General features: G+C 37.3%; 1 protein-coding gene across 11 annotated transcripts in view; it reads left to right on the forward strand.

Annotated features, from left to right (window-relative positions):
• The window catches only part of DMD (dystrophin), a 1855422-nt gene that overhangs the window by 784526 nt on the left and 1044759 nt on the right, over positions 1–26137 (forward strand). For all 11 annotated transcript variants that reach the window (XM_034754682.1, XM_034754655.1, XM_034754674.1 and 8 more), the window contains 4 exons: positions 5125–5247; positions 8061–8198; positions 13452–13604; positions 14535–14717. In XM_034754682.1, coding sequence (XP_034610573.1) covers positions 5125–5247; positions 8061–8198; positions 13452–13604; positions 14535–14717 — 597 coding nt within the window. The remainder of the gene's footprint in view (positions 1–5124; positions 5248–8060; positions 8199–13451; positions 13605–14534; positions 14718–26137) is intronic.

A 26137-nucleotide genomic window follows, 5' to 3' on the forward strand; every position in this document is an offset into this window, starting at 1 on the left:
ACTGCTTTCAGAATGCTAATGTAATCAATATATTTTCCTATCTCTACTATACTTGTCAACATCATCCTGAGCTTAAGAGGAGACTCTAAATGGCCTAGTAAAAAGTAGGTCCAACTTCTAATCACTTTTTTTTTCATTTTGGTCATTACGGTACAAGTGTTGTTGGACTGATAGGGAATATTACATCTTTAATTTATTGAAATACTGAAGGACCTATTATAAAATATGTGTTCATCTTCCTCCAAATGTAGACTTGTTCTCTTCAGTATGGGATCAAGTGCTTTCTCTTGCTGAGCACTTAATTTCTGAAGTAATGGGGATTCCCCACTTTCTTTGGAAAGCTATTGCACAATCTACTTGACCTCACGGTTTCCTGTTACCCTGCATTTTCCTGTGCTCAGTTTTATCCCATTACTCCTGCTTACAAACTAAACCATTCCTCTTCAGCCTTGGTGTTTGTACCATTCATATACTTGTGTCACATAAGTAGTCACATAAACCTAGACATATTTCTTTTGTGTAATCTAGCTTTATAAGCCATTGTAATACATCAGTTATTTCTGTTATTTTTCTCAGAGTTACCTCCAGTAAGTCAACTTCTTACTCATAGTGAGAGTCACATGCCTGCAGGTAGTGCTGGAGGTACAGTCTCACTACTGTTCTATATGGGAACTGTCATCTTATTATTTATACTACAGTAGATTTTAGAGGACTCAAACAAGATCCGGTCCCCATTGTGCTAGGTGCCATACAGACTCACAGAGACCGCTTACAATTTAAATAGATAAAGACAGACAAAAAGTGTGAGGGGAACAGAAGCACAGGTAGGTGATATGTCTTGCCTATGGTCCCACAGCAGGTCAGTGGCAGAGTTAGGATTTAGAGCCCAGTTGTCTTGGGCCTCAGTCTAGTGCCCTATCCACTGGACCATGATACCTCTGTAACCTGGCCAATCCATAAGAAGACATTTCTGTTTGTGCAGTAGAAAACGAAATTGACTTTTTATGTCCTATGACACAACACTCACATGAGTTTCTCACAGAGTCATATGCTAAGTAACCAAATCTTGAGTTCAGAGAGCTATTTATTGTTTTTGGTGGGTTTTTGTGTGTGTGTAAAGTTGCTGTTGGAAGCCAGATGGAGAAGCTTTTCAGGGAATTTGACACTGAGTAACTTTAGTGCTAATACTTCTACCTCCCCCCCCCTACAATATCTAATAAAGCTCCTTGTTCAGTCCTATATGAAATTGACTTTCAGTGATTATTTACCATTGTTACATGACATGGTTTCAGAAGCTGACTCATTTTAAAGCAGCGTAAATGGAAGGAAAATCAAATGCTAAAATTCAAATTACTACAAGATTTTCCATTTGATAGATCCCAGTGAATGCTCTGAATGGAAGGTACACTGAACCCGAGTCCAAACAGCAGAAAAAAACCCACACACCTGAACACAGAGAATGGCAAACTACAGGTCATCTCATCAATCAACGCAGTAGCAACAGAGCAAGAAATATTTATATATTATTTACCTTTGCTAAGGAAGGATATCAGTATGTCTGATTATTTATGAGAATGATATTGCAATCTCACAGTCCTTCCAGGACGACACATTGAAAAGAATACATGTGTATAGCAGGATCTCACCAAATGCAGATAGTTCAGCCTCACTCTCAGCATGGTGGTCTACCATAGAACATCAACTAATTTGAAGGTGAAATTGTGCGAGTCAGGCGGAAAGGCCAGAAGGACTCCACTCAAAGAATCTCTCTTACCCACAAGCCCAAAATGTAATCCACACCCCCAAAAGTTGCACTGCAGAGATCTCATTGTAACAGATACAAAATAAAGATTTGAGAACATTACTGAACAGGGCGTAGTATGATGTTGCTAAATAGGGGCATAACATTAAAATGTATAATTTTAAAAATAGTTCATTGCATTATTGTCTTATCATTTGATATGTCCTATTGCTTGTACAGAACATTTCTACAAATTGAGTAAATAACTTTAAAGTAATTATCTTATTATAGTTCACTGTCCTTGATTAAAGGAAATGACTTTAGTGGTGGCTGGACACCCACAACTCCACCTGAAATTAGCAAGGCAGCATGATCCACTGGATAGTACACGGAGCTAGGGGATTCTACAGTGGGATTCTACTCCTGGGTCTGCCACTGACCTGCTCTGTGAACTTGGACATATGACCTTATCCCAGATGAAATAGAGATAATGATACTTTCCTTTATGAAATTCTTTGGGATTCATGGACTGAAAAACTGTATATCCTAAGTAGTAGTAGTAGTTATTTACTCAGTATAAGTTGAGGATGTTGAAATAATTTTCTCAAGAGCAAGTCAAGGTAGAAATCGATGAGTTGTATTTTCATGCTAATTTTATCATAAAATTGTAAGTAGAGGGTGAGGAATCACATGTGATTTTATTTGTGTTAAACTCACCAAAAATATGACAATAATTGAATACTTTTTAACATACATCTTAAATTAACAAATGTATTATGTCATGATCTACTAAAATATATACATATATTTTATGCATTTTACCAGGTTCTGCCTTTTCATTTCATTCACTTCCTTCTACTTGCCTCTTTCAGTTTTTCCTTGTCCTCTTTTGCACAATTTAATCATGTTTCTGTATTTCCTGTTCTTGCTTCCTTTATTGGTAAAATTTAAATAACTTTAAAACAAAAGAAAAACCAGTCTTCAAAGCATTTGAGGGGAAACTATTGATTTGTTTAACAATTCTTCCACTTCAATTGTTGACTACTCTGCGCATAATTCTGTATTTCTTGGTAAAATCCTGTTGAGCCCAATGTGTTAGAAACATAATGCCTAAAGTAAATCATTCTTCAGTTCTTTAACATTTTTTTGAGCCCAAGAAACCTTCAATGCTAAAATTATTAATGGCATCTTTCTGCTTAATTTTGGTTTTCCCCTATATCTATTTAGTAAAGTACGATTTTTAGGATCATTGAAACATTGCATGTTGTTAAAATAATGGTGGTAAAAGTATATCTTATACAACACTCAAAATATGTGTTTATTAAATAACTAAGATATGACTCATAACAGTTAATGTCAACAATATTTAATAATGAATTTCTGCTTTATTAAATCAATATACAATCCTTGTACAAAATATGGTATATATTTCTGTTGCAACTTCTAGAAAAAAACATAAGATAGTGGTTGAGTTTCCCAAAAGCTACCAAGCCCCAGCTGAAACCAAACTTGTTATACCTCCAGGACAAGTGCGTGAGTGAGAATTCCATAGACTCTCCACCCCCGCCCCCTCCAAATAACAAATATCTTTTAATTTCATTTCTCATCTCCAGTCAGTAGTGCTTTATATGGTTGGCTGGTTGGTTGGTTTGTTTGAAACTGACACAGTTTTGAAAGCATTAATTGGCTTTTGGGGTTACCATGGTCACCAGGAATATGTTGGATTAAATGTTGGAGCTGAACAAAATACAAAAGCAGAAAGTAAAAAAAAAAAAAAAAAATCAATGGACCTGACTCTACAAACACTCACATGAATACTTCAGTTGTGTAATTGGAGTTCTTATGTAAAAACAAGTTTGCAGGATGGAGCCCAATTGCCATAGTACAACTGTCTCATGACCAATGAAAATATAATTATTATTACTTATTTGTGTTGTTGTATTACCTAGACACCCAAGCCAAGCTTAGAGTCCTGTTGTGTTACTCATTATACAAACACATAGTGAGAGCTCAAAGAACTTACAAGCTAAATAGAGAAAAAAGGGAAAGTGTGTCAGGGGAAACAGAGACACTGTTAGGTGAAGTGAATTTTGTTCAAGGTCATACAGCAGATAAATAGCAGAGCTAGGAATAGACTCAAAGTCTATTGTCTTTCTTAATCTAGCGCCTATCCCTAATAATGTTCTTACTGAATTATTTTGATTGTGGTGATCTCGCAACATATTGCTATTGCAGTATAGATAATACCAATTGAATATACCTCTTCTTGGGGGATAAAGGAAGGTTTCGCTGGTACTTAATACACTGACTATAACAAGTGGGTAATTTTGCATCTGGCATCTGAAAGTATCAATCATTTAAAAAGATATTTTTAAGTCTAATTTTTATGCAAGAATCATCAAGACAGAATCAAGTGTTTATAGAGTTAAACAAAGAAAGCTTAGTCTGTTAATCGTTTGATATTTTATCTCATAATAAACTCTTGAAATACACTCATGAATTTATATTAAATTGTAAATATGCACTCGTACATCATTTTTTCCCCAAATGGTGCATAAAGGAAAACAAAAGGAAAGTTTGCTTATTGTTGTTCATAAGTAGCCATTACTCATTTTTAAATTCAGAATTAAAGGCTGTGGTAATAAGATTAAATATGATGATTTATATAAGACAGTAGCAAAGTTTTTTGCCTGAGTTTGTTACATTTCTCAGTGACTTTTTTGAAATACAAGCCTTATTTATGAGGTTTTTTGAATACATCATTAGAGAAATATCTATGTAGGTAAATGAGTTGTGTATTAGATAAGTTAGGTACTGTATAACAATCGTATGATCCTTTGGCCCTGCTTTGTGACAGAAAAATTATTTAAGAGTAGTAAAAAAAAAATACCATGTAATTATTCTCAATTTAAGGTAATTGTATGTGGTTAGCCACTTGAATGTGAATGTTTTGTCTGCTGCTGTGTGAATACTTTCTGACAGACCAGACTTGGTCAAACAGCATTAACATCTAATTTTTTAGAAAACTGTTATATAATATCATTTACAAAACATTTTTTTTTTTTTTTGAAAATACGAATGAGGGAAGATCAGGACTTATTTTTTCTTTGTCTTCACTCACCATAAAATTATTACATTATTTTGCTATTCATTTTACTACAATATTACTAAATGTTTATATTTATTGGCACCTTTAGATACTTTGACTAGTTATGTTGAACATATTTTGTAACATATTAGCTGGAAACATAATGTGTGCTATTAGTTTAGCAATAGGGGGTAGAGCAGATGTCTCCTTTTGGTTTATGTTTCTAATAAAAATATTAAGTTTGTGATTTAAATTGGCAATCTCTCTCTCTCTCTCTCTCTCTCTCTTTTTGTAGCCTTTCATTCCTTTGAAGGAATTGGAGCAGTTTAACTTTGATATGCAAAAATTGCTTGAACCACTGGAGGCTGAAATTCAGCAAGGGGTGAATCTGAAAGAGGAAGACTTCAATAAAGATATGGTAAATTGGTTGTGATGGAAGTATGAATGAACTAGGAATGGAAGTGAATAAAAAAGCTTGGGCAGAAATTAGAAACCTTTGCATTTGGATCTTTACACTGGACATAGACAAATGCTAATTATACTGATTTATTATGAACTCGGTGGGCCCAGTTTAGCATTTATTGTTCTGAGTAATACTTTAGTTTTAGTGAAATTTGTTTATGGTTAGGTATTGTACAAAGAAACAATTCTGTATTAACTCATGTGTTTATCAGTACTGTAGAGCAAACCTCAAGGCAGGCTAGATTTTGTACTAATACCAGTGATATTTAATATAATTATTAATGAGATGAAAAAGGGAGTGACAAGTGAAGTGGCAAAATTTCCAGAAAACATTTAATTATCTGTAGTAGAAAAGAGTGTATTGTCAGTTTGATGTAGAAAAGAGAGGCAATTGGACAATGCAATGACAGAAGAAATTCAGTGTAGACAAATTCAAGTTTTATGTTCATTGGAAGAAACAATATATGATTTTGATGTGCACCAATGAATTCTACATACATCTGGTCATGTTTATTGAAAAACATTTGTAGTGCATTTAGCCCTTTAATGATTCACCAATACCATTCTCTAAAAATGGATTTGCTATTTTTATGCAGTGAATACCATTAGGACAATAGGTGAAGGAGCTTCAGCATTAAAAGGGTTTAAAACAATGGGGTGCTCTGCCACTACTACTATCCTGAGGAATACTGGATTTGGACCCACTTTTAGGCTCTTGTCAGTAGGGTTGCCAACTGTCTAATTGCACAAACCCAAACACCTTTGCCCTGCCCCTTGCCCCACCCCTTCACTGAGGCCCCACCTGCCCTCCATCCCCACTCCTTCTGTTGCCACCCTCCCCCATCCTCATTCACTTTCACCGGGTTGGGGCAGGGGGTTGGGGTGTGGGAGAAGGTGAGGGCTGGGGGGTGGGGCCGAGGGGCTTGGAGTGTGGGAGGGGACTTCAAGGTGAACCTGGGCCAGGGGGTGCAGAAGGGAGTGCGTGGTGTGGGCTCTGAGAGGGAATTTGGGTGCGAGGGGGCTCAGGGTTGGGGCAGGAGGGGGTGTGGGGTGCCGGCTTTGGGAGGAAGTTTGGGTGCAGGAGGGGGCTCAGGACTGGGGCAGGGGATTTGTGGTGTGGGCTCCGGCTGGGCAGAGCTTACCTCAGGCGGCTCCCAGAAGCAACCAGCCAGTCCAGCTTCTAGGCTCAGAGGTGGCCAGGCAGCTTTGTGTTGTGCCCCTGCCTGCATGCACCACCCCTGCAGCTCCCATTGGTCATGGTTCCTGGCCAATGGGAGCTGCAGAGTCAGCACTTGGCAGTAAGGGAGGCAGTGCGGAGACCCCCTAGCACCCCCTGCACCTAGGAGCTGGACATGCCGGCCGTTTCCGGGCACCGCATGGAGCCATGGTAGGTAGGGAGCCTGCCTTAGCCCTGCTGCGCTGCCGACCTTACTTTTAGGGGCCTAAAATCTCCCAGATTGTTTTCAAAAGCCACTGGCAGATCATGGCCGATTCCAGGAGATTCCCGGCCAATCTGGGAGGGTTGGCAACCCTACTTTTCAGTGCAATGCCACTCCTTGGCTGGCCAGTGATAATGGTCTTTCTGTATATGCTTGACCCTCTTTCCATGGATTGAGTAGTCTGACTGTTCAGCAAAATCAAATGCCTATCACTTATGAGGAATTGCGGAGCATTATTTATTTTTAAACAGATGTTTCAAGTCAGTCATTTGATGTTAATTCTGAAATCAATGTTAACACAGCTGTTTATTTTTTTACAGACAACAATACTAACAGTTTACAACAGCGTTCATTAGAGTCATCTGTTTGGAATGCATCAAGCTTACTGCCAGGGGCAGATCTTCAGCTGGCGTAAATTGTCAAAGCCCCATTGTGCCCCAAAGTCTTTTTAAAGAATATAGTTTAGTACATACATAAAGTAGATTTCAAATGATAAAATCCCCATGTTTAGTGGTATAAGGTTGACTTTACCTTTTCCACAGACAATCCAAGAGGTATTTTCAAAGATTGCTTCCGTAAAGAACTTTTTTCATTTTTCAGTGTTGGTGTATTTACCATGAATAGTGATTATTCAATTATAGAAACATTCACCCTTGAATCAGCTTCATCCTACTGAAGGTTAAACAAAGAACTGCTGCTTGGGGTTCTTGTGTTCTTCTTTTGTGGTGCTGTGCACTTTTTTTAAAAGTCTGAATTTTAACAAAAGATTGTAAAAACACATCAGTTGGTATAACCCATTGTTTAGAAATTTACTTTTGTTTATTGTTTAATAAAGAGAGAATATTTCTTATGTGGGGAGAGTAATGTTTTTCAAAACTTTTTGAACTACTCATAACTTCTGGCCATTGCATGAAATCTAATCTCAGACATCTGCAGGTTTTCAAGTTCTGCTTTAATTAGACCTTTCAGGAACTTCACACATTTTTGGTACTGTAATTAATAAAAACATTTCATCTCTACTATAAAATTATAAGCACAGGTAAGGCCAACAGACCCCGCTCATCGGCGAGTGGGATCGAATCTGTGACCTCTGGAGCTAACTGACTGTTAGCTAAGGCTGTAAAGCAGACTCATTTAACTCTCTCTAAGTGGTCTCGGTGTCACTAGATGGGACACAACACCACACCCAGAAAGTGTGTGGGTTTCACACACACTAAGTGATTATTTCCCCTGTGAATGTGTAGGATTTTTATGTATGTGTGTCTCCTAGGGTTTATTTAGTTACTAATTAGATTAAAATACACATTATACCTGTTATTTTTTTAATCAGAGTGAAGACAATGAGGGTACTGTAAAAGAATTGCTGCAAAGGGGAGACACTCTACAGCAAAGCATCGCAGATGAAAGAAAACGAGAGGAAATAAAGATAAAGCAACAGCTGTTGCAGACTAAACATAATGCTCTCAAGGTATAAGAGCTAAATTTGTGAACACGTTTCCTAAAATAACGTCTTTTTTGTTGCAGAGCAGTATTCTCCTTGGATAAATGAAACAATTATTCTTTTGCTGCCTAATAATTTTAAACAGTTCAACTGTATGTATATATTTGCTTCCACGTTTCTGGTCAAATGTTTCCAATATCTTGACATGTAACAAAAAAGGTTATTTTAAACATCTCAGTTAAAAAGTAATGTTTTGTCCCTAGAACACTGTAACTTTACACTCAGGTGATTGTTGACAATTCGACTAGAAGGATTCAGTTGCCTAACAATATTTTTATAACTCAGCATACATTGTAAATATTTCATCTACCGCACTTTAGACCCCTAACCTTAGTTAGAATCATTTGTCATAAATAATGTTAATTTTGAGGGATTTTTCATTCATTCAATTTAACTTTTGTACTAAACAAAAACAGAAAAGCTTGCTAGCACTGTACGCTTTAACTATCTGACAGTTACAGATGCTGTATGATTTTAGTGGCAATGCTAGAACATTGTATTTTGCATAACTATGATAAGATAGTTGGACCCTTGTGAGGTTGTAGGAGTTCACTCAGACCAGTAAGAGATTCTGTCACTGCCTGCCATGTAATCTTGGCCGCCTCTGTGCTGTGCAGCTTTGTCTCAGAGCTGTGATGTCAGCAGCCTGCTTCCAACAAGATGGTCTCACCCTGGCTTCCACCAACCCTTCCTGACCTTAGTTTCCCCAAACTATCTTCCTTGCAGTGGCTAGTCCCTCTTAGTGGACACTCCGAGGTAACAGCAAGTTTGCTGCCTCAAAAGAGCCACTACATAGAACAGCTTGTTAGCTCCACTGGGTTATAGGTGGCACCTTAACAAACAGCCTTAGTAAAACTAACAATAACTTAATTAACAAAGAACAGAGATTTAAGTGATTTTGAGCAAGAGTGAAAGAGGCAAGCCAGAGTTGCAAAAAAAAAAAACATGCTTTCTAATGTCTAAAACTTAATTCTAGCAAGACCTAGCTTTGCCTACTGTAGTTTCGTACTCGCATCAAGCTATCAGCATTCGCCAGCCTGTTTTAGCATGTCCCATCTTTCATAGATACAAAGCGCTGGCTGCTTTGTTCTCTCAGGTGATGGATACCCCAAAGTCTTTCAGCAGGTCCTTATGGTCCATAAGTTTATCTTTGTCTTTAAAGCCAGGAAGCTCTCCTGAGGGCTCAGCTTTCTGTGTCCAGTCCACTAGGGAGCTGACACCATGTTTGTGTAAGTGGGGGAAATGGTCCTGCTATTGTCGGGAACTTTCCTGGCTTATACACTACCCCGGTGAAATGGGCTAATGAAAGGATCTGAGTCCTCGCTCCCACTTCCTTTACTCAGAGGCCTGCCTGACCTCAAGGGCTCCCCTTCCACTCTCCTGTCTGGCGGAGTCCTTGTAACCCCAACAAGGCTGGGCCCAGGGTTCCTGGGGGGCTTGACCCCCAACCTTGTTGTGGTCACTTAAGACAGGGGCTGAGGAGTCCCCACTCTGGGGTGCTCTCTTTGCACTGGACACTTCCCTGACCCACTGATCATTACATACAGTTCAAAGCAAATACACTTTATTAAACAACAATCAATTAAAAAAATAAGGAAAAAAATAGAAAAGGTTAAAGGAAAACATAGAACCCTGCTCTGTGGCATGAGGACATCACAGCCAGCATCTCTACAATGTAAGGGACATTCAGTTTGTTCCCCACAAGTCCCAGGCCTCCTTCTCAGACCCTGGCTGTGCTGCAGGGATGCTGCGGGTTGGACACTTGCTCTGGCAGTGGCCACACACCTCCGGGCTTTAGGTGGCAGGACCCTTCTTTCCAGTGTTGCCTCCACCCTGTCAGGGTTACAATTCCCCTCCAAGTCTGGCCTGCAAGGCCTCTTGGGTGAGGGCATCTCCCTGTACTGGGCCCGCTGCCCAGGGTCCCCCTTGCTCTCTCTAGCTGCTCACCGCACCCAGCCTCAGCTCCAGCTCCACTCTGCCTCAGCACTGCTGATGGGCTGCTTCTCTGGTGCCTCTTTGCCGGCCCCCCCGCCCCCAGGTCTGCTCTGTGGGATGCTTCTGTGACTCTGAGCCCAGCACTGACCTGCTTCCTGTGCTGCTTTTCTGTCCCCTCTGGCTAGCACAGCTCTGCTCCCCAGCTCAGCTCGGGCTCCTGCTTTCTCCTTAACTCAGCCCCACTCTGTCTGACCCAGGCAATTCCAGAGGATGGGACCCCCCTGGCCTCCCGACTCCCTCATTAGCCTGCCCACCCATCAATCAGGCTGTCCTGGAGCATTGGCATCTCTCTATTGTTCCTGGGGACTGTCAGTCTCAGGGTCCTGATTTCCCATAGGCCCTTCCCCTTTCTTTTGGTACTGGGATCTAGCCAACCAAAACACCCCCATTGAGTTTTAATGAGGGTACAACATTTCTTTTGCAGTCTCCTGTGTTTTACACTAAGGCTATGGCTACACTGGCACTTTACAGTGCTGCAACTTTCTCGCTCAGGGTGTGAAAAAACACTCCGCTGAACACAGCAAGTTACAGCACTGTAAAGCGCCAGTGTAAACCGTGCCCCAGCGCTGTAAAGTAATCTCCTCATGGAGGTGGAGTACCTGCAGTGCGACCACACTCGCACTTCAAAGTGAGCGCTTTGAAGTTTCAAGTGTAGCCAGGGCCTCAGAATGATCTTCCTGTAATCTCCAATGCAAATGAATAGCCCATTGTCCTTGTCTCCTTCACACCTAGCTCAATTTACAATGGAGTCAAAGTGGTGTTTGCCTTTATCCTTTTTTGCCGAGGAGGGGGGAGGGAGGAACAGTTTTGCCTTCTTGGCCTGACTACAGACTTGGAAACGTAATATCAGAAAGTATCCATAATTTCACATAGTGTTGTTACATAAATTTTACAATGATATTAATGACCAGCGTGATGGTAGTTTTTGCCTGATATTTTACAAGACACATTTTAAATTAATATTGTGACAACAGTGTGTGAATTTTATTTAGCTGGTTAGGCCAGCTGAGATTTACTGTTACACACCAGGGAGCGCCTTGGTATCTGGTGCTAATAGGGTCACAGGCCTCACTGAATTTGACAACGAAGGGGCTGAATTTCAGAGCACCACAGCTCAGCGAAATGCTCTTTTGATCAGCACTGGGGATGCAGCCACCTGGTAACTGTGCCCATAAACAATCTAGTAGCAAAGCCTAATTGCTCAAGATGGCAAGCTTAATAGGCAGTAAGCACCTGGGTCCCTGAAGAAGAATTTAAAAAGACTGGCAATGCATTCAAGGAACCATACAGCATGAAGGGCACCCACTTTTGGGCTGTAGGGAGAGTTGTTTCGTATCAGAAAGGCATTCATGATTAACCACACCACCTTCTAGTGCCTAACTTAGAAACAGGTTCCCTTTCTTCATTGCTATTGCTTGAGTTGGCAAATCACAATGCCATATTGTGTATCAAGATTTTTTTGTTACCTATAGTAATTTAAAATCAAAGCTGTAACAGCTTTTCCACTGTTCCCGTGAGATGCCATGGAAGGACAAGGTAACTTTGGGAGCTAAGTTACTGAATCATGATGGCCCGTAGAAGAAAGGACCAGGTCCCACAAAACAACACATGTAGATTCTTCCCAAGAGCTATTTATTTATTTAGGGTTTTATCAGGGGTCAGCAGGGATTGAAGAAAACAATCTTTTGTTGAATATTAATTCTTAAATGATATATGATCATGTAAGCCCTCATGTTTCAGGATGCAAGACAACCATTACCTAAATGGGGGTTAGAAGTTAGAAACTTTCCCCAGGTGCAGATCATCCAGTAACTGCCTACTCTATGGTTCTTGAGCCTTCCTCTGAAGCATCTCCTAGTCTATATAGGAGACAGGTTACTGGACACAATGCACCACTGGAAGGATCCAGTATGGCATTTCCTAAGTTCTTATCACTGAGAGAGTGTTTGAATCCAAATGATCAAAATCATGATAGTTATTTCCTTCCCTCCCTCCCCCCCTCAATAGTCTTCACTAAGCTCTCTTTGGGTTTGGGGGTTTGACATGCTTACACTTTATTATTATTTATTAACAAAATAGCATCCTTGCTTTCCAGGTGGATTTTCTCAATTTTTCACAGCTTTATATGAGGTCACTAAAAGGATGCCTGAAGACCTTATGGTGTTCTATATATTTTAGTGAAAACTTGAAGTTCATTAGGTTTTCCTTTGAGAAAACCAAACCACATGCATGTAATTCATAATTTGTACTGAGGTGAAATAAGAGAACCATTTGCAGAGCTGTAATGTATTGCCCTTAATTATGATAAAGCGGCATTCAGATCCAAGTTATTGACCAGATTATTACAGGCTGTTTACAAGGACTGGCGTAATTGATTTTCTTTTTGGTGACTCAATAAAGGCATTCAGCCTTGACAGATAAAACTCAATGGAATATCGAACAGTTTAAGCAAATTCAAGTAGAGTATTATTTCATATAAAACATATAGGCAATAAAGTAACATTTTTGTTTTTTTAATGTCAGTAAACCATTTACAAATTAACAATAATAATACACTTAGTGTTCATTGAACTCCACATTCTGTCCTTTTGTAACATTAAAGTAAAACAAAAATCTGAATCTTTATTGCATCATTAAATATCCTTTGCAATATTGTATGCTCAAGTTAGGGTTAGGCAATACCTTAAACTTAGTGTATTCATGTGTGAGCATAGACTGTTAGATCCATCAAAGTCATAAACATGAGGCAGAATTTTCATGTGTAAATTGTTCTTTACTTATAAAAAAAAACCCTATTTGTATAAAATAAATCTCTGCACTGAAATAGTTTTCTTTTGAGTAGCCTTTCATATTTCACAGACTTGAGTTTAGTAAGATGTCATGAAGTGGGAAGCTCACCTATGACTAGATTTAAATTGGGTTAAATCTCCAGCTGTCTAGTGAGTATTTCAGTCATAACTTCTGAATATTGGTGAATTTCCTCAACAAATCATTGAGCATGTAAACATGTCTGAGTTATAAAGCATCCCTCAATAGTAAATGTTGCCTATGATAGATTCAGGAAAATACACTGGCTCTGTTCAGTTAGTCTTATCAGAATTTAATTTAAAAACTGAGCTAATGTCCTTAGGTACTTTTCATTTATTTCCTACAGTATACACACATGCCAGCATGTATATTGTAAATCTTTTATTGATATTCTAATAATGTCTGCACTGTGAACAGGATTTGAGGTCTCAAAGAAGAAAAAAGGCTTTAGAGATTTCTCATCAGTGGTATCAGTACAAGAGGCAGGCTGATGACCTATTGAAATGGTTGGATGACATTGAGAAAAAGTTAGCCAGTCTACCAGACCCCAAAGATGAACAGAAGCTAAAGGTAATGTTGTTTTGGGATGACAGTGGTAGATTTTTTGGCACATTGTTTTATTCATTTAAAAGACAGCAAATACAACAAATCTTTATAATACATATATATACACACATACACAAATTCAACAGTACTTTATTTTCTTGTTTTATAACATACATATTGACAGTCTGATCAAACTGACACATTTCTTTTGTTGTAGATATTATTTCTTGTATTCTTGTAAATGCTATACTGAATGTCACGCAAGTGGTATAAAACACACTAAATAAAATCTTCTATTAATAACGGACAGTGTGCACTGTATTAAGAAATATCAAGTGTTTTCTAGTAAAAATTGTAATTGACTTTATGTATCTTTGTTCCAGATGAACAAATGACTTATCGGTATATGGATGACCTCTTTCTCATATTAGCACATTCATTTTCATCAAAACATTCATATGTCACTGTCAAAATTCCATAGATTTATTCACATATCGTCAAAAGATTTTTCTGGTTTATTTTGCATCGTCTTTCTTTGCTTCATTCTCTGAGTTTCCCACAAAGTTAAAAAAGAAGTAAACTACTAAATTTGCATACCCTCTAAACAGCTGTGTGTACTTAATATGTTAACCCTAATAGATAAGAGTGGTCTCTCCAATTGCCCATCACAGTGCTAGGGAGAAGTAGAAAAAATAGATTTTTGGCCTATGTTAATAGCTTTCAGCATACGCTAATTAGTAGTATCTCAAAAGCCAGCTGGCAGGAAGATTCTTGAGTCTTAGTTTTGTTTGTTTTGTCTAAATGTAAAATAAGACTTGACTGTACATTTTTGATTGCAACAATAAAGTGGAAAATCTTTGAAATGAAAGTTCTGACAGAAGTATTTTGCTAATTCTTAATTGATTAACCTAGTTAGCTAATTGCTCTGGGCCATGTATTGGTTTTGCTCACTAGGAAATTGATGGAGAATTGGAGAAGAAGAAAGAAGATCTGAATGCGGTGCACAGGCAAGCTGATCGCTTGTCTAAGAATGGGGCTGCAAAAGCAGTGGAGCCAACCCTGATACAGCTCAGCAAGCGCTGGCGAGATATTGAGAGCAAATTTGCTCAGTTTCGAAGACTCAACTATGCACAAATTGTGAGTTGTTACTGGCAAACCTATATGTTTGCAACTACTACTGCTAACAGAATCCTACTAACAATGGGAGTTCTAGGTGCAATGTCAACTCTTCTAATAAAAAAAACTGTCAGCAAGTGGGAGAAACTGTATATTCCTATATGAAAGAGCTTGTGTTTCCTTTTGTTCTAAAAATACCCTTAAATTAAAATTGACCAAAGACAGAAAACTTAGCAATGAAAAACATGTTGATTTTTGTTGCTTCATTCTTTTTCCATAACATTACCAGTTTAAACCTGTCAGATTACCATGCATTTATTTTATTCAGTAAACATGTAATTCAGAAACAAAATGCATTACTTTCAAACTACCATCCCATGCAAACTTTAATTCTGATTTTTATTTATTCATAGTGTATAATGTATACGCTTAGGAAGAGATTGCAGAATTTCTTCTTATATTACTTGTGCGTGGCCTTTCTTCAAACACTTCAAATATCAGAGGAATTTTTACTCAAATTGTATTTTGTTAATTGAGAGGGTGAAAGAATCAGTTTATAAAAGATCTTTTTTCTTAATGGTTCTGAACAATTTAATCTCATGTACGGTACAATGATTACTTCAAGACCTCGATAATAAAAGGGCTGGGGAGGAGAAAGTTGTCACTGTTTCAGGTACCTAATAAAAACAGACACCATGCAACATAGTCATTTCATCTCAAAGTTCAACTTGTACAATATACAAAACATTTCCTTATGGTTGTCAGTATTTGTCATCAGATCTTTACCATGGGTTCTCCCTTCTAGCTCTACTTCTATGCTCACTTCTTTCTGGCCTTTTGATTTTATATTAATATTGGGGAAATTTTCTCATGAAAATAACCATTGATACCAAAGAAGTTGTTCACATGACGTGCTGTTACAGAATTTATAGTGGTAAATAGGCATTTCCACAAAAATACTTACTTTGAAATTTTGTGCTACTGCATCTTGATTACAGATGGGTCAAATCCATAGGATAATGGAAAGAAGCATATTTTAATTTTATAAATATTGGGCAAGATAAAGAAAAGTCTTTGTCTAACAAATAAGTGATGATGCACAAACTTTTGTTCCAAAAAGTCCTTTCTTCGCTGCACTAAGTTTCTCAAAGTATACACTTATCTTTTTGATTAAAATTATAAGGAAAGAAAAGCACTGGGGATAAATATGCAATTGACAGAAATAGTAAAGTTCGTTTACACAGTAAGTCTTGTTCCAGCTGATTACTCTGTTAAACTTATTATGTTTAATATTAAACTTAATGATGGTGATCAATCAAATATAATTAAAAATTGACAATAAGCTGGTGCAAGATACAATGTATCTTGTAAACTGGCCTCTTTTTCTAATGAATGTGTTCCTTTAATAAGGAAATGGATTGTAAGGATATACATGTTATCTATATATACATACTGTTTACATTGTGCTATTTGTGTAATCTACCATGCACGTTATTGCAGGATTGTATATACGTTTAAAACTGTATTAACAAAACAATAAAAGTGATATTTTTCTGTGACAAAATATGGAGAAGTAGTTAAACAAGGAAATAAGGTATAATTATTTAAACTAGTCCATACAAAATTTTTACTGACTTCTTTAGTCTTTTTAAACCCATCAATCACTATAACATAATTTTAAGTTAGTTAAATATTTTTAAATAAGTTGGATTTAAAAATGCTGCTTATTGTATGCAAGAATCCATCCACTAATATCTGTATATGAAATGAATTCTGCAGTTATTCAATGGAAATTCATGTGTATAGTGTCACTTTTCTTAAGCTTTCTTCTCTTCATAATGATGAATAACTTGCTGTGTTGAGAATGGCAATGACAGCACCCATGTAAAATATGACTAGACTTTTACAGTAGGTATTGAAGTTTATGAGGCAACATGTTTAAATGGTTTAAATATGGGACTAGGCACAATGAAAGTCCTTGTTTACTGCTCACAGCTCTGGCTTTAACTCTGACTCATTGTGTGAGCTTTGGCAACTCACTTAACCTCTCATTGACTCAACTTATCTTTTTAAAAGTTAGGATAATATTTACCTACCTCAGAAGTGTGTTATGAGGATAATTAGTTAGTGTTTGTGAAACACTTTAAAAATGCAAGCTAATCATATAAGTGGTGCACTCCATCTATTCATTAAAATGCAAGCTGACTTCAACAAAAAAATAATTCCTCAGAGACTTTCCATATTACTTCCAAAAGCAAATCACCAAATAAAGCCAACAGTGAAACACAAATAAATAAAGGGAAAGTATTAAAAAAAAGAAAATGTAGCCTGTTAGGAGATCTTCCTTTCCTTATTGAGATCCCAGTGATATTAGGTCTCTGCCATAAAGAGCCTACTAACTGAAAGTGATCTATCATAAAGCCATAAGGGCTCACTGAGTTGTGTAAGTTCTTCAGACAGTAGTGGATTAGCCACAGGCTCAATGCGGCCACCCTGTGCCCAGAGACCCCAGCCAATTGGAGGGCCCTGGAAAAATGGGCACCCCCACACCCAACCCCAGTCCCTGGCAGGAGTACCGGGCAGAGGGAGTGGGGCAAGCCCTCCACCGCTGGTCCTCAGCGGGAGTGCTGGGCATGGGGAGTGGGGCAAGCCCACCGGTCCCCGGCAGGAGCACCGAGCAGGCTGGCAGATTGGGGCAAGCCCCCGTGTCCTGAGCCCACTCCCCGGTGAGACTGCAGGCGGAAGGGGTGGGGAGAGGCCCCCACTTGTCCTGGCCCAAAGCCCCATGCAACTGTAATCTGCCTCTGGCTTCAAAGACAGTCTTTGAACTTCAGTGTGATCACAGTGAATATATGTAGTATGATAGGCTGGTAAAATTCTGCATAAACAGCCAACGTTGTGATTGAGATTGCTGGAACTTCATTAATTCAAAGTAATGATAACAAGAAACTTCACAGACTGTTTTGTCAGTGTGCTGCACAGAATTATGATATATTAGTATCAAATCAGAATAATTTTGCTCCCAGATTTCACTAGACCACAATTTTTGTGCAGGAAGGCCTACCAAAAGAATACAAGCACTATTATTTAAGAATTGATTCTCTTTAGCGTAAGTAGTAGAGTGGTGATTATTTATCAGAGATGTTACTGCTGAAATATTATCCAGTCTGAAGCTACCAATGTTCTATATCTTTGAGAATTTTCTCACTATTTTGGACAGCAAAATGTGGTGTTGTTAGGTCTGGAAGGATTAGATTTTGTCAGTAAATGTTGATTTTTACCAAACACACACAAACCAATGAAAATTTGCCATTGAAAATCAAAATGTACAGATAGGCAAAATGAGAAAAATGCTGCTTTTCAGAACTTATAAGGGATTAATTTAAGGATATTTACTTTGTACATTTTGACATGTGATGTTGACATTTGTGTTTTAACAGTCATAAAGCATTTTATATCTCAATGTCAATGTTTAAATCCCATAATTTTGTGCAACTGTGAAAATGTAAAAATATATAAAATTTAAAATGCTTAAAAAGGAATATTGATATTATTTGTTGAAATTACATACAAAATTGAATTCTGCCAAGCCTAAATGTAACTATAAGGTATAAAGTAAAGGAAAAGAGGAATACGACAATCACCCCTCGTTAACAAAAAAGAGTTTCAAATAAATCCATTGAGTATTTTCTTTACTTCCAGTTTGACAATTTATATAGAAATAAATGTCCAGTACATTAAGCAGAATAATGTCTGAGGGAAAATGGCAACTATGGAAAGCTCATCTTGGGAGAGTATGATAACTTGGATATGTTGAAAATGCATATTAAAGATGATGAAACAGGCACATCAGGAATAAAACTGCACAAGACCCAAAACCACCTTGAGTGGGAGATATCAACAGAATAGTAAAAAGCTGTGTCCTCTTTTCCTCCCACCCCAGTGGTGACACATATGTAATGAAATAAACACACTAGGCTAAATTAGATGCTTGGATGCTTCTAGGCAAATCCCACATGGAAAACACACATTTCTGGTCAGAATTTAGCCCCTTATTTCTGTGTTCAACATTCATTATCACCTTGCTAAAAAAATTCACTTGGAAATCAATTGGTAGACAGTGCAGCACATGAAGTGCAAGTGATTTACTGAATAATTGAAAATAGAGATTTTATGTCAAGTATCCACAAATTCTAATGAAGTCAATGGGAGCTGCAGATGCTTTAAGACCTTTGAAAATCAGGCTCTCTGTATATAATTTGATCTGAGTGATGATATACCTATGTAAATAATACTCATCTAAACAAGTGGTAAGCTTATTTTCCTTTTTTTACCCCCATAAACACTACTACATGATGATAATAATTTAAACTTAGGGAGTATATTTCTAGGTTACTATTACACTTAAGTGTCTAAATTCACTCAGCCTTTGGATTCATGCTAAAACTAGCAGATATGCACTAGTTGTCATATTTCTTTGCTTAATTATTCTTGTGTACCAACAAAAGCTAAAATTCTTAAGGCAATTTCTAAAGTCCAAATTCTACTCTCTGATGTATGTGCAAATTTCCCATGCAAGTTATTTTGTGGCAGAATTTAGTCCTAATATATATTCAACAATTCATATCGCTTGCTATTTGTATTTTACTTGCTCTTCTAGAAAATTTCTCCTACAGAACAGTAACTGGGTAATTCTGAAGTAATTTTGTTAGAGTTGATTAACTAAAATTATTTTAAAACATTTTGACCGCTGCACATGACATCTTCTAGTCTGAATATTAGCAGTATGTTATTAACTAAGCCTTTAAAAGAGATGTCTGTAAATCTTCAGATTTATGTGGGAATGTGAGAGTTCTCTTTATTAGATATACAAGAATCACACACACAAAACTGGAAATAGCAAAATAAATTGAATTTTGTTTATGAAATACACATTAATTCCTTTTTACAAAAGATAACAATCACATTCAGTAGTCCAAAAGTAAAGTTTCTAGTTAGTTTTGTATACAGCAGTTTGTCCTAAAGTTGCAAGACAATAATTTCTTCTAATTGAATGAGCCTTAAAAACACTGACTAGAAGTTACAGCTACATTTTTATCTAATAAATTGAATTACCATGCTTTTTCAAGTCCTCCAATATTCTTTCTGCTGCTGAATACTTTTTCTTGTACTTTGTTACATAATAGCTGTTGAATATGTCTTTACAAATCTTTAGATTTTACTCTTAAAATACTTTCTTGCACAATTCCTGAAAATTTTATACTTCTATATGAAAATTTTTAATTGTTTCTTTACATCATTTGTGAATATTTACTTTCATTATTGTGTTGTGTATTTTGGTGTCATTTTAACTATTATGACTAAGTCTGAGTTTATTGCTCTGTATACAAAACAAGTATGCCAAATTCGTCCAAAACAGAACTGATATGGTGACTGGAATTCTCTATCCATCCACACCAGAGAAGGAAGAGGCAACTCAATCTTCCCCTTTAGAAGCTTGTGTCTCCTAAATCCAGTCTTGATAGTAAATTTTCAGTCATGATTGAGGTCATTTGTGAATTTTTTTTTTTTTTTTTTTTTATAATCAGAGGTGCCCAATTTCTATTAGCAAAAGTGAGAGTTTCACAATTCCATCAAGAGGGGAAAGCTATTTATGAATGGGAAAGAAATTATTGGATAATTTTAAATTTCGTATCTACAAGATTTATTCTTCCTGTAATGCACTGAATTTATTTAAAAGTCCCAAAGTATGGACTAACTAAACAACTCTAACGCTGCTGAATTTTATTGGTCAGTGCTATCTTTGCATTACGTAAATAACCTTTTTCCCTACCAATATTAAAAAATTAAGACTTGCGTAGTCTCTTTTGAAATTATGTAGTTAATTACAGGTTTAAAGGTAACTTTGCAATATTTTGTTATATTGGAATGCTGTATTATACTGAAGAATCTTATATCTTCAATACTTTATGAAATTCTTATTACTGGATTTCAGTCCTCATTGTTTTGAGAGAACAAACATGTGCCTTGGATAATGAACATTGACTACAACTGTTTCCAGAAAGAAATGCCTTGATTTGAAACTAGAATACAAATAATGGATTCTCCTGAGCTTAAACCCTTAAATGTACAATCTTACACGTTTTGGAAATCACATAACATTCTGTTTTGAGGATGGGGTTGCTTTGTTTTGTTAGTAGTGAGGAGAGAATAATCTGTGTGTTTGCACTTGAACTGATGGGTATGTGTTCAGTCAAAAATTGGGGGTGGGGAGATGGAGAATGAACTGATAACCTGATTTTCCATCTCTTGAAAGATGATACATACCATCATTAGAGTTATGTGCTTTATTGTGTTTCACTCACTTAGTTTCAGGGTATTATATTATATATCAATGGTCAGCAGAAGTCAGATTCTGTCAAATAGTTAAGATTGTTAATATGCATTACCTTAATGTTTATAGAATAAGAAATAGAAATGGTCTATTATTAGTTTGTACACCCACTTCCTAGTCAGGTCTGTTTTCTACTATGCAATACTCAATTTTGTTTTATGCTATATATGGAGGGGGATATTCTATTGTCACCAAGAAAAATAAAAATAACCAAGTTATTCTGAAGAAGTGGGCTGTAGCCCACAAAAGCTTATGCTCTAATACATTTGTTAGTCTCTAAGGTGCCACAAGTACTCCTGTACTTTTGTGGGGCACAAGCAATATTTGAGGTACCCTTCAGCTTCTTGACCATCTAACAGCTCTCAGAATTGTGCATATACATGACTGACATACTCTATAATGTTGTTACACAAACAAGAAAATAAGCAAAGTTAAATCATAGCAGTTTCATTAGTTATATAAGATGAAATCCTGGCCCTGTTGAAGTCACATAGACGTTTTACCATTGACTTCAAAGAGGTCAGGATTTCACCTATCTTGGAGAAAAATCCATTTCCATCAAATGATAAAAGACCAAATTGCAAGAGCCAGACTTTTTATTTTCAAACTACTACACTTAAATGGTGTAAACAAGGAAGAGTGAGAAAACTAACTTCAAAAACAATATTGGGTCTGCTTAAGGTAAGTGTGCTAAATAAACATTTTGATCTTGCCAAAATCAATTCTATGCTGACCATTTATAGGTATTATCTGCAACATTACAATCAATGCCAGTGCTCTCAACCTGTCAAGACTGCGTTAGATCAACCTTACTCAGGATTGAGCAACTCAGTGCGCAATTTGTTTATGCAGCCCTTATGGGTCTGATGCATATCTTACTACCATAGAACTAGGGCCAAGATTTGTCTGAAATCGGTGGAAAAAATATAAATACATTGGAACAAATGAGTTAAGCTTTAATTTTCCAAGTGAGACATGATTCTGCCTTAGGTTCTTTAAAGCACTGTATAAATGCCTAATAATATTCTTTATCCCAAAAGAGAAGCGAAGAGAATGTTGTGTGAGAGAAAGTGTGATCAACCTCAGAGTGTAGATTAGGGGAAGTGCTCACATTAGATGATCAAGATCACACAAAAAATTTTGCTAAAAGGCATAAATATAGTTTGTAAAAGAATGTTCTGAAATTCTGTTAACTTTTCCAGAGGTAGGTCTCTTGGTTTTATTCCATAAAATCTAAGACTCACTGAATGTTTAGCACATTTGCTATTGATCTGGTACAGACACATGGATGGATTTTAAGTGGCCGGCTGCAACTTTTATTACATGTAAATACATAGGAGGGGGACTATCTGCCTATCACTCCTACTGTCCTATACAAGGCATTTAAATGGTCACAGTGTGGGGGTTACAGTGCTCCTACCATAAAACCTGTAATTCGGGGTAGGTTCCTCTCAGCGTATACTCAGAACTCAGTTCCCTGTGAGTCCTAGCACCCTCCCCTCGCACAAGGGGGACAAAAGGTGCAGCAGGTTGAGGACTTGAGCCCGCAAGGGCCATGAGTCTGACCTTAGCCATTGAAGGCCACAAGGTCTCACCCTATGCCATAAGCCCAAGGCCCATCACTAAACTCCCAGGTCTCTTATCTCTGTGAACTGCTCATTTTATCCTTTTAACCACACTGGAAACCGGCTGCAGGTTGTGACGAATTAGCAACTCAACCAAGTTCCTCAGTTAGATACTAAGTGGATTCCTACTTAGCCCGCGGTGGTTCAAAGATGCTGCAAAGAAGGTGAAAAAAACTCCTTTGCCAATTGGCCCTGCGCGTGAAAACATTCCTTCCTGACCCTCACATGGGTGACCAGCTGGATCCATAGCATCTGCCAGACAGATCCCATTTTCTAGTTCAGGGTGGGTAGCATTGTATTCATTTAGAGATAATAAAAAGTCAAAGTTACTAACGCAACTTAGAGTATGTCTACCCTGCAATTAAACAACCCTGACTGGCCTGTGTGACAGGGGCTGTTTTATTGCAGTGTAGACATTCAGGCTTGAGCTCTAGTCCATTAGTCCAAGCCCCACAAGCCAAAGTCAGCCAGCCAGGGGGTTTCAATTGCAATGTAGACATATCTTTAGTTACTGTTTCACATTAAATGGTGTTCTACATGATTTGGGGTTTGGTATATAGAGAGTTTAGCTTTTTTAGTTTTACAGTAAAACATTTTTTTAAACTTTTGATTAAAGTTATAGAAAAGAAAGAAAAACAACTAAAATCTTTGAAATTTAAAATACCAAATAAGGCTTTTATTTTAATAACATTTTGTGTATTTTTTTAAAGCTGGAGAGTTTTTAGAAGGAAAATAAGTTTTGTTGGACAGTTTTTAGATGGTATTAAAGCTGGTAATTGTTTTTTTTTTTTTTGAGGTAGGGAGAAAAGCAGTTTGTTGAGATTGGTTGGAGCTGGTTTTGCTGCTCTAAAAGTTTGATTTTGTTTTATAAGAGACAAAACGAGGAACACACAAAGAAGGGGAGAGAAAAGACCAGCAAAGATAGAAAATGCAGATTCTGTCTTTGGGGTTGATGTTTACGTGCAACCTTACTACTGTAAAAACAGGCCCAGCACATGTCATGGTAGCTACTCTGAGGCTTGGCAAACTCATACCAGCATTGGGCTGGTTTTTAGGGCATTGTTTTTAGTTGCCTCTCTGGTCACAGGCTTACAGCAATGTTGCAAAATATGCAGTTTTGGTCAGCTAAGCCAGCTTCTTGCTAGACAGAAGGAAAAAAGAAAAATGTAGGAAAGAGAAGAAATATGGTAGGAAAGGAAAATTACACAGGAATCGTAGGGAGAAGAGAGAGAGAGACAAAGTCTCACATCCGATGTGGCAGTCACGTTTTAGTCAGTGGAGGTTGTGATGCCATCTGGATACCTTTCTCTTTGTCCTGGTCTGGTCAGGACATCTCTCAGGAATAGGATGGAGAGGATGTGGGGTCCCAGGATATGGTAGGAGTTGCAGCCCTTATGGTGAATTAATTTTTCATCTGAAGTTGTGTTTATTAAAGGGACTCCCCATCACTTCCTTTTGTAGACTAAGCCACCCTTCCATTATTTTGTTTATTCTTTAGGCTTAGTATTGGACATATTTTGGTCTATTAATTTTTTTATTTTACACTGTTCTGTTTACCAGGAATGATCTTAACACAGTCCTTGAATCATATTAATAGACCTTTTTGTTTGAACTAATTCAGTCTTTCTGTCTCCCTTTCATACCTTTTCCCATTGACATTTTGTTGTTATAGGTTATCACAACATTTTATGAATGTTCACTCACTTACAACTGAGCTCACAACAGGGGTACATTTGTAGGTCTAATAGGGTGGGGATGCTGGAATGGAGTCAAAAGAGGGACTGCATGACCCGTGTCCCTGTTAAATCCTGAGATCTGAGGAAAGCACCACTCTTCCCTCGCCCCCCTCCCCACCAACTGGCCAATGGGCCCAGAGACCTCAAGGTGAGGGGAGGAGCTAGTGTGTCTCTCAGCAAGTGTGTGTCTCTATCACTGCTGGGGCTGTCCCCCTTGGCCATTTGCCCCATCAAGTTCCCCACCAATTGAGGCAGGTGGCTGCGGTATATTCTCAAAAGCCTTTGTTTTATTGTGCAAAAGGTCTTTTGATACAAATCAATTATGTCATCTCCAGATAAATAATAACCTTTTAAAACTCAATACCTGTTCCACAATTGGATAAAGTGAAAATTTTAATGATCAGACTTGCCACTCCTTGGGTCCTGTGCTAAGTCTGAGAATATACTATTTATGTATTTTCCTTCCTTACTAATTAATTACCAATATATTTGTATGTAAATAGATTTTTTCTTCTAATTACTCTTCTTTTGCCTAATTTACTATGTCATAATGTGGCATCCTAATGATTTCTGTGATGAGGGTTTGTGATGTTACAAATAGTGGATTGTGGCATTACTAAATGAAGCAAGAAGAGGAAGGTGCTTTCAGAGTTGACAATGGTTTAGTTGTCGGAACTAGTAGAGAGAGAACAATTTCACATCCTGTGTGTGTGTGGACTCATTTCTTGAAATACTAAAGTCAGCTTTGGCATAATTCCAACAGTGAATGAAAAATTTATGGAAGCCAAACCCTGACATTGTTCTGTATGATGGACTTAATGTAATCCAGCACAGCAATGAATGAAAGTATTACTTGAAGGTGTAACAATGGAAAGGAAATGCAAGGAATTTGGTAACATTTTTAAAAATTGCTAGAATGAGGCAGTGCTTCTTTAAGAGCAAGACACTGACAATTAAACATTGTGGCCAAATTGAGGTGGCTTTATGTACCCCTGTTTTCACTATACTGAGCTCTTTTTTCCCCTGATAACTACTGCACTAACATATGTCAGTTTTCACAGATGAAGTTAGTATATTTGCATTATTTTTTTTGAAACAAGGCACATATTTTCCACCTTTGAATATGTTCAACTTCATCATTAATGCACTTAATGTATAATTGGACATTGATCTGGTGCAGTGTAATGTAACATTAATGTTGGGGGCTAGGTCATTCAGTAGATCAAAAGTAAAAAGAAAATGCACTTAAGACTTGGTTTATGTCAAAGGCAATAATAAATTTGATAGTCTCATTTGTGTACCTTCCAAGCCCAACACACAGTTCGTCATGATTGGCTATCCAGAGGTGATAAGAAGTGAAATGTTGAAAGTCAGGATTAAGATTCAGCATCTTTTTGCCCTATTTCTGACTCTAGCTAGTTTTGTTTGACTGTTACCTGTATAGACACTAGATTAATCTTTTCCTTTAAGAAGAAAATAAACTATATTTATCCTGTTAGTCCTTAGTAACTATGAAACCCACAGCATATAATAACTCATTCGGTTCAATGTTGAAAATGAATCATCATAATTTTTGTCTGCATCCTTCTCTTCTGGACAATGATGAAGAAAAAATTGATGCAATTACAGAGAAGAAAATATGATTTGATTTTTTGAGTGGAATAAATGTGTTCATCCTAATTCATT

Source organism: Trachemys scripta, chromosome 1 (genome assembly GCF_013100865.1).
Source record: "Trachemys scripta elegans isolate TJP31775 chromosome 1, CAS_Tse_1.0, whole genome shotgun sequence".
In the NCBI taxonomy this organism is placed as follows: domain Eukaryota; kingdom Metazoa; phylum Chordata; order Testudines; family Emydidae; genus Trachemys; species Trachemys scripta.